This window comes from Calidris pugnax, unplaced genomic scaffold, assembly GCF_001431845.1.
Source record: "Calidris pugnax isolate Ruff unplaced genomic scaffold, ASM143184v1 scaffold24, whole genome shotgun sequence".
In the NCBI taxonomy this organism is placed as follows: Eukaryota; Metazoa; Chordata; class Aves; order Charadriiformes; family Scolopacidae; genus Calidris; species Calidris pugnax.
Genome location: NW_015090922.1, coordinates 34,867,126 through 34,877,111, shown reverse-complemented (window position 1 = coordinate 34,877,111; position 9,986 = coordinate 34,867,126). Strand labels below are relative to the sequence as shown.

General features: G+C 35.3%; 1 protein-coding gene across 10 annotated transcripts in view; it reads right to left on the bottom strand.

Annotated features, from left to right (window-relative positions):
- STXBP5 (syntaxin binding protein 5 (tomosyn)) overlaps window positions 1-9,986 on the bottom strand; it is a 107,336-nt gene that overhangs the window by 73,353 nt on the left and 23,997 nt on the right. For all 10 annotated transcript variants that reach the window (XR_001413025.1, XM_014950893.1, XM_014950895.1 and 7 more), the window contains exons 3-4: window positions 5,208-5,289; window positions 4,263-4,363 (exon numbers count right to left, since the gene is read on the bottom strand). Coding sequence is in view for 9 of the 10 variants with exons in the window: in XM_014950893.1 (XP_014806379.1) it covers window positions 4,263-4,363; window positions 5,208-5,289 (183 nt within the window). In the remaining variant the exon portion in view is untranslated. The remainder of the gene's footprint in view (window positions 1-4,262; window positions 4,364-5,207; window positions 5,290-9,986) is intronic.

The window sequence follows — 9,986 nt, the reverse complement described above, 5'->3', positions numbered from 1 at the left end:
GGGAAAAATTTTTTTTAAAAAAAATTTTTTTTTTTTAAAAAAAAAAATTAAAAAAAAGGGGGGGGTCCCCCCCCCCCCCCACTGTAGACAGTTTGTGTTTTGAACACAATGCTAAAGTTGCTGTTTACAGCAGGATACAAAGCCAGCAATACTTAAAGAATAATTCTGTAACTCTGAATCATGCAGTTTCATGGTGAAGAAAACAATTCAAATACCACAGCACAAAAGTTGACCTATTGAAAATTAAACTGCTATCAATGCAGTGATCAATATGCAAAGCACTCACACACTAAACAGTTCTATTTTTATACTATGATTCTGATTTTTTTTTTTTTTATGCTAAGTCACAAAGCAAGTCCACTATTTCTTTTGGCATTAGAATAGGCAATCTCAGCTCGGGAAGGACGCAAGTCTTTGATAACTGAACAAATTTTTCATACTTGTATGTGAGGCAAATAAGTTTGGTGTTCGGTTTGCAGCAATGGAGACTCAAAATTGGTAAACCCACACCACAATTGGTCTGTTGGGGTTTTGTTTGTTTGTTTTGGTTGGGTTTTGTGGCTGGCTTTTTTTTTTTTTAAATCAAGTTAGTCTATCACTTCACCCTCTTTTAAATAGGTTCTGTGAAAATCTAGCACATTAGTGATGCGCCCCTTAGATCAGCACAAAGTTCCTGCAGAGCAAGAAAACTAAAGCCAGATTGAATATCTACCACACAACATGCTTTCAATATTTACTCTAATAAGTGTTAGTTATGCTTATTTTAGAGTTAATCTAGCCTAACATCAACACTTGCTACTAAGTCAAAACAAATTTGTCATGAGGCTTGCGTTATATGTGAACATGCAACAATTTTAGTATGTGTAGGATATTTCCACAAATACGTAGATGACAGAGAAACTACATTGTGATTCCCTGAAGAAATCTTAAGAGAAGGAAGTTCAAACACTTAATTGTGTGTTCTGCAAAGATGTACTACTCATATACTTTGAATTTGCATGACAAGTCATGCAAGCAACCCCTGCAACATCAGCATCATTATGCATTTTTTTCCTGGCCCCTACACACTGCTTCCCAGTCGAGGAAGAGTGGCCAAGCTTAGTATGGCATTGGTTTAATAACCTTAACTTTCGTTTGGTAACTAGAACATGAAGCAGCTGCAAAACCCACACAAATGCAACAGGAAAAAAGGGGTAGAAAACTTGCAATACTGACATCTGCCAGTAATTTCGACTAACAGACTTGTTATAAATCAAAAACTTAATCACAAGTCTTGCTTCAAATTACTAACCATCATTGGTACAAAAGTCACTCAAGAGCTATTAATCTATTAAATGGCCAGCTTCTTGTCTACAGATACCCAAATAATTTAAACATTCAACAGAAAACAGCATCTTTAAAGACTCTTGCCCACTACTTTTAAAGAAACATTTGCTGAAATCCAAAGAGTTGCAAGTTACCCAATAAAGACATGTTCTGCAGCTCAGAACAAAGTCTGTAATGGCCATGCAATTATTTTAAAATAAAAAGCAACTCTCTCAGCACTCCCTGTTCTCAAAATTCAGAAGTAGAAATCAGGAATTCACACCACTTTCCAGTCATACTGCAGTCTTAATTAATTTACAGGTAATTTAATACTCTAATTCAATTTTCAGGTAAGTATACAAAATACTTAACACATGACACATGCGTTTGTAAACAAGCTAGCCTTTTATTCCTTATCTGAAAGATGTCCAAAGCTGGCCTGAAAGTAAGCTAGCCAAACTAAATCATCAACAGGAGAAACAAATATAAAATCTAGAAATCACATTGTAAACACTGGACAGTAATTCTTCCATATGGTTAAAAGCAGGAAATAAGCCAGAGCTGGTAAAAGGCTGCACCACCAGGAGAATACAGAATTGGTTAACAAGTCATAACCTTAGATTTTTTTCCTTAAGCAGAGTTCAATAATAATTTTCAAGACTAGACTATCCTTTAATCCGAGTAGCTGACTGCTACAGTTGGCTTTCTATGCTACAACCAACCTTCTAGTTGACATCTAATCCTTACACGTTAAAGAAACAAAATCTGAAGAAAAATAGGCCTGTGACATGTTGAACTTAATCCCTATTAAACAGGGCACAAATACTGCATTTCTGCAATTTCACACATTTCCAGGAACTCTGGGAGTTCAAGTTATATACCAATAAGATATATAATTTTAAACCTTAACATCTACAGAGTCCTAGAGCAAATAATGGTATAACTGGAATAGTCGCTTCAGTCACATAGTAAGATTTGGCTTTATTTCCCCTACAAGGACAGTTTTTCCAGTTTAAGTTATTTACTCTTTTACCCAAACTAATTTCCAAGATATTGAAGTTCCCTACGCAAGCTGGTAAATTAAAGTATCATTAGAGAAGATATTACTATATGTTGTAGCATGTAATATTTTAAATAATTCCTGTTGGAGTAGTTATTCCTATGAGCAAATGTTAATCCTACAACTACATTGTTTACATGATTTCATTAATTAGCTATCTAACAATTTAGCACTTGTTAACTGAGAAGACCCAGCTCAAAGCAGAGTCCATTTGCTTCAAAATCACATAATATATCAAGCCTATTAGGTGCAATTATAACGCTTAGTTATCAAAGACACCTATTCAGAATTATTCAACAGTGAATTTGTGCAAATCCTTCAAGTTCAAAATCAAAATAATTCCCTAGTAATGACATTACACTTCATTTTATAAAGCTTTGTTTTATAAACTAGTCAAAAGAAAACAGAATATTTTAGAACAGTTAACAGTCATCCAGCAGGACTTAATAAGAGGCCATGACAATGTATGGTTCTGGGATCTTCAGTGTTCTGGCTCATTCTATATGCTATTACAATGGATACTTTAAGATTAAAGGTACTAGAAAACAAGCCCTTATCTCAAACTATACCTTCACCACTTCACTGAAGAGATATGAGTGACCTAGACTCCTTTCCAGTCCTTCATCTCTTTCTGGTACGAGCACACAGAGTTCAACTCCCTGTGAAAGGTTTTGCTAGTGAGAAGGCACATTCACAGGAGGAGGGTGGTTTAAAACTTCCACTCTGTTTAAACAAACACACATCTAAGACTCAAAGCCAGCTTTCAATAGATTTGTATGCAATCAGAATCACCTCCTCAGATACCTATTATAAAGCATTAGTTCGAAGCCAGTGTCCAAGTGTGATTTCAGGCTGCAAATCAAATTTTATATTGACACAAATAGGTAAAAGGTAAAAAGTCATTTAAGAAAGAAAGGGGAAGAGAGAGAGGAAGACAATTCAGTTTGGATACACCACTGCACGTCCTATAGTTGGACAATGCTCACTGAACTAGAGGTTGTGAATTGCATTCCTCTCCTTTTTCCATAGATGGTGCATAAAGGAACTTTCACTTTCTTGAGGCAGAGTTACTCCATAACCCACCCAATAGTCTGTTTAGCACTTTGTATGACATTACATTAGAAGGCTTTAACATAAATATTTATCTTACCAACTTCTATTGCTAACCATTACTTCAAGCTTATTACTTCCTGCCCTATTCAACAGGAGTACAAATCACAGATTGTGTTCTTGCTAGCATCCTTTGAGCTCCCCAAGCAGTCCATCTCTGAAGCATGCTGCTCAAAAGCAGAAATACCATTCCAGGTGAGACTTCACCCATACTGGAAAAGAGGGGCTACTTCCCAAGAGGGATGGGCTACTTGTTATTAAAAAAATGGACACTTTTTTTGCAGAAATAATATCAACTGACTTTTAGGAATTTAATCTAAAATGTCTCCCTAGCTAGCTTACAATGCTATTACTTAAGTCTTAAAATTGTTAGTCAAAATGTGTGTTTTTTTCAGCTTCTCTAACACTGCAGAATTCCAATTTGGCATGAAGAGCAGAAAACCTTCCAATTAAAAAAAATAAACTAGTTTTCCTGTTCTCTCATTGGTACATACACACACTTTTTATTCCAAAATTCCTTTGGAAACATACATTGAAATTCTTCTATAGCTCCACATTTTAGAGAAGGGAAAACTGATGTTCAGCAATGCAATATGCAAAGTGATAGAAGAGTCATCTCAGTTTAGGTCACAAGTGTGTCTACTCACAAATAATAGCCTGCAACTCAATCCCAACGTAAATCCAGTTTCAATTACTTAACAAGTTATGAATTTGATTGCATTAATAAATCTGATCTTCAGATAGCAGTGTGATGGTAAGGGGCAAAGCAATAATAATAAATCCTTACCGTTCTCTGTTAAATTTGAGGGAATGAAGTATAGCAGGTCTCTTCTGACGTAAGTTCCACAGGTGTAAGGTATCATCAGCCAAGGCACTCACAAGAGCTCCCTATGAGAAAGAAAGTTTTAGTCAACTTATTTTCATAATAACCCTAGTAACAGTGTATCATCATAGTGGAAATGTATTACATATTTGCCTCCAGGATGAAAAAAAATAAGCACGTGCATCAACATCACAGCACATGTAAGTTCCAAGTAGCAGCAGTGAGATAACTGATGTGGTCATTTATCATTCAGCTCATTGATGTTTGGTTCAGTGCTATACTAAGGAAGGATGGGGAAGGAGAAGCTTTTTCTGGTGTGTGCGCATCAGTTCCCTCATACCCACCTCCATAAAGAAAGTAAGCAATGAACTGAACTGCTAATATCTACACACTGACACAGCTAGTGAGGTTTGACCTCACCATTCCTCTGAGCTAGAAGTCCCTCTACAGATCTGGCCCCAGTTAGCTCAAGAACAGCACATCTCAGCTACTACACTCTTAGAAAAAGCACACCTGAAATTACTGAGGGATCAGATTACGGATATTTGCTCAGCTGATGTCTAAAAGAGTAACTCTATCAAAATTAACTACCCATTGAAACTGTTAGTACTGTTGAAAACATACTTTACTACTTCGACAGATAACTTGCAATGCTCAACGACATGAATAAATATTCCTAGGAAAAAGAGTTCTTACTTCTAGCAAATGAGCATTCTAGAGACAAAGTTATTTTCAGCAGTTAATCAAGCATTTTCTAAAATTAAAAAGTTAATTTATTTGCAATTGTTATTACTACTTGTCATTCATGCTAAGAGTCACTTGTGTTAGCCAATTCTAATGCTTGCTTAACAAGAACTTGAAGAAGATACAGAGTGTGTCCTCTCTGAACACGTACATCATTTTACTAACCTCATTAATCAGGAACTGAAGCTGTATTACTGCAGCTCCACTGTCATGCTGGCAGTAGCATTCAACTCCTGGCCGACCAAAGCTGCAATTGGTACTGTTAAGGAATAATCATCATATACAACACGGGGGGAAAACAAAACAAAACAAAACCACAAACCCACCATAACCAACACCGTCACTATTACCATTACCACATTGAAACAGGTTAACATCCTGCTTCTAGCCAGTGCGCTCAACATATTTAATCTAGATCTGATTGATCACCAAAGAAGTAAAATCACAAAGGAGTTAAAACACCCATCTTATTTATCCCCATAGAATATGAAAATTATGTATAAGTGCTTAACTTACAGTTATTTGAACGATTCTTCATGAATGAGACAACGGAGAATAATGAAGCAGTTATTCTAACAGGTTAAATATCAGGAGTAGTATGAAATAAAATTAATTAAAATAAACATCATAGTCAAATGATCACATTTTTCAAAGAGCTTTCTCTTCTTTTTTAAACACTAGAGATGAAATGAGCTGAATAATGCAAGGCATGTAAAAAAAAAAATCTGCTGTGACAGAGATAAAAAGATCAGTAGCCAAAATATGGAGGAGTCAATGGGAAATTATGTATAACAAAAATTTCTAGGATCTCTGTATCAAGACTTCCTGGATTCACACCAACTATGAGATAACAAAAGCTTTTTCATTTTCCCTCCCACACATAAATCAGTTCTATACTTCCGTAATGAATATCAAATAGAAGCAGCAGCAGCAACACAGATTCTTTCAGTTCTCTATACAAGGTTCACTTGTTAGTTGCAAAGGTTCTGTATTTCAAATGTGGTTATTCCCCTCCTGATACAAAAATAAGGAAATTCTCCAACCTCCAGGAGACAGCAGGGATAATTTAAGTCCAGAAGAATTACACAAAGTGGTCAGTATTCCATTATTATAGCATGCCCAGGGTTTCTGGAGTAAAATTTGCCAGAGCTGAACTATTCTTGTTTCAAAGAGGCACTTTAGATTTTGGAAGAAAAGAAATAATTCCAAGAGCTGAACTATTCTTGTTTCAAAGAGGCACCTTAGATTTTGGAAGAAAGGAAATAATTTCAAAGATGCATGCAATACAGGGAACATGATGTACAACTTCTTCTCTCAGTATACACTAGAAATTAATAAAATAGGAAAATTTGCAAAATGGGTGAGAATTTTACATTTACTGAGAAACTGATGATCAAAACCAAAGTGGATGCAACGACTCTTGATGTACAACTTCTTCTCTCAGTATACACTACAAATTAATAAAATAGGAAAATTTGCAAAAAGGGTAAGAATTTTACATTTACTGAGAAACTGCTGATCAAAACCAAAGTGGATATGACTCAAAAAATACATGCATTCACACTACAGACAGTTGAAAGGCTGAAGAGTCTATTAGGTTTCATGCAAATCAGAACTCAAACATCTGCTGCTCAACCTCTAAACTGGTGAGATACAATATAACTAGAACTACAATGGGAACAAGTCTGCAGTATTTTAACTTTTAAACTTCAATCACATTCTTCTCTCAGACTAATGAATTTGCATAACCTCCAGCTAAGTGATGAGAGATATACTAAACAGATGTTGAATAATCCAGCAAATTTAATACCAGCTTTCTTCCCCAAACAGAATTAGTAATTTAATTTTGTTCTGCCATGGAAGGACTTAAACAACCAGCTTACCTCACCTGTTTTTTTCCCTTGTATTTGACATTATTAAGGTTCCCATACAAAGAACTCATGTGTACTCCACTGATAGTTTATAGCTTTAAAAAAAAAAAAAAAGGAGCTTAAAAGCTGGAGGGAGAGGGGGCGTCTCTGTAAATGATACATTCCTACACAAAATCAGAATACTTTTAATATAAAATTTTAAAAAAAAAAAAAAAAAGATGGAACTTAAAACCTGGAGGGAGTGGGGGTGTCTCCGTAAATGATACATTCCTAAACAAAATCAGAATACTTTTAATATAAAGTCATTCCTTTTGCATGAACTATGGATTTACTACACAAATTGCCAGATTGGAAAAAATATTCCTCCAAGGAATATCAGAAGTTTCAGAGCAGATTTGCTTCAGCCTTCCTCATGCTTCTGCATTTGCTTGAGTTAATAATTATTTGCAGAAATAGACAAAAAACAATTTCTGAAAGTGAAATTCAGAAGTTTACAGGAACTGAATTGAGAAACGTGTTCATTATCTGCACTGACACAGGTAGTTTTCTAACAAAAGACTTCGCCAGTCCTCTCCATGAACATCAACTTCTAACAGAATTAAATGTAACCCTTGTCCATTTACCCACTTATCTGGAATTGAGGCTTTACAGCTTCTCCGTCTCAAAACAACAGAAGCATGACCCAGAAAAACAGAGAAGACCATGGATTCCTTAAGTTACTCCAACCTTCAAATTTTATTTCTCAGATGTTTTCTTTAAGCACTTCTGACACAAAGATTTCTGGAAGCCAGTAACCAGTCAGTAAAAAATTCAATATTGAGCATACTGGAACATTTCTTTAAATAAAAAATCCTTTTACATCTTCCAAGACACCTGAACCAGTTCTCTCTCCAGAAATCAGTAAATCTGCAGCACTGTGAGTGCATTTACAGAAGCTTTAAACATTCCAAGCAAGTTTCTTCTTTTTCACAAATTAGTGGAAGCCCATTATGCAGATCTGAAAATAGAGTTTGGCCTCTTTTATAGTGCTTACAGTTATAAGAAATAAAATAAAAATAGGCCGTGCAGCTAGTCCCTTTTAGTTCCTTTACCCAAGGATTATATCGTCTTCACTTTTTCACCTGGTAGCTAAAATTATTCTTCTCATCTCAAATTAATATCATCCTCCTAAACAGCATTAATCTTCTTTTCTAAAGCAATGCAAAGCCTCCCAGTTTTGCGGGGTATGCTGAGTTGAAAAAGCATGTCACTTAAATACTGACTATAGAAGGATAATAATACATGCCTGTTTCAGTACACGTTAAGCATTTCTTTTACCACACAAAACAGGCAACATCCCAGGGAATGCAGTTTTTCCAAATCCCCTATACTTGCATATGTGTGCTTAAAGCAAGAGAGCTCACTGTACTAAATAGTAATGATCTACCACACAGCAGTCCCCAAAACAGGCAAAAATTATAATGAGTAATGACAAGCTGAGCAAAGATAGGAAAAACTCTCTGCTTAAGACTTAAAGTAGCTCTAGAGGAAACAGTCTGCTTTGACCAGTTTTCTAATCAAGGGCCCATTCTTCTTCCTTCACTTCCAAGCATTTCTTTCTAGTATTCCTGCCTTATTCATCCCTTATTCCAAACATGAACAAATAGGATAAATTAATAGCTTCTCAGCTATACCTTTGAATGCTGCTTCTGTGTTCCCCACTACCAGTAGGAAATCCTAGAAAACACTAGTATTTCTTTATCTTCTTCCCCCCCACCATTGTCTTGTGTTTTGAAAAAACAAGTAAGAGACAAAAGCTGTGGCTGAGAGAAGGAAGAGGTCACATATTCATATCCTAACACAGTTTTCATTTTTGTAACTGCTAGAAGTACAGGTCATACCTAAAAGCACATTATCACGCTAATTTAATATCACATAATAACACTGATTTTTGCTTTGGTTTGTGAGAAAAGGGAACAATTCCAAAAGGTATTTCTTGGAAACAAACTGCAGATCTAAGCTTACACTTCTTTCCCCCCCCAGGCAAAATTAATGTGCTTCAACTACTGCGTTCTCTCCACAAAGTTGTTTTTTTTTTTTTTTAAATTGTTTTTTTTATTTTTAAAATTGTTTTAAAATTGTTAAAATTTTTAAAATAGCTTATCTAAGAGCTTACCTGCCCTTAGAAGTCACATTATGAAAGAGAAAGCTAATTTCAGAATATTTATGAAAGCCTCAGAAGAGCAGACTTTTTTTTTAATTCTTTAAGTTACTCTAAGTAGACCTAGGGGATATTGCAGGGTTCTTCACCTGTCTTTGACCCATCTGACATAAGAGACAGCTGCAAAACCTGTAACTATCAATTCAGTCACTAGCATAAGTCAGTTATGTACACAGAGATTCATTTGTAACATATATTACTTTCTGAACTATCAACATGCAGATATTTACATCTTCATGTCGTTACACTATGAAAAATGTTGATAATACAGCACAAGATACAGACCACGTTCCTGTGTCAGATCTGCCACTTTTACAATAGCTCCAGATTAAGACAACTCTAACTGTAGCAGCTTTTAAAATTCATTCCTAGATACTTCTCAAAACTGTAGCTGTAACACCTCAAATATTTAAACATTTGAGAATTCTGAGTCAAAAAAAGAGCCACATCTGTCTAAAAGAAAAAATACACCGCTGATCTGAATTACATACAAAACACTAAAGGCAGTAGATTACTCACAGCATTTTTTCTTATCTATACCAGTCCATAGTACACAGCCCTCCAGGACTACATACTATACCTGCATACTTTGATACAGTCATTGCTATGTAGCAGTTTCCCACTTTACTTAATCAGACTCTGAATTATTTTTATGGGCAGGAAAGACACCGCTTATTTTGCACACACTTTTGAATGTGCTTTGATAGTGCTCCTCAAGAATTGTTGTAATAGAAAAAACACACAGTGATGGCGAGATTTCCAAACAGTATTTTAAGTATATAAAGATTAGAAGTCTGTGTGATTATTACTCACCATTGCCAAGTCTGGAGACAATCCAACAACACATAAAAAAAGAGATTTAATTTACATCAA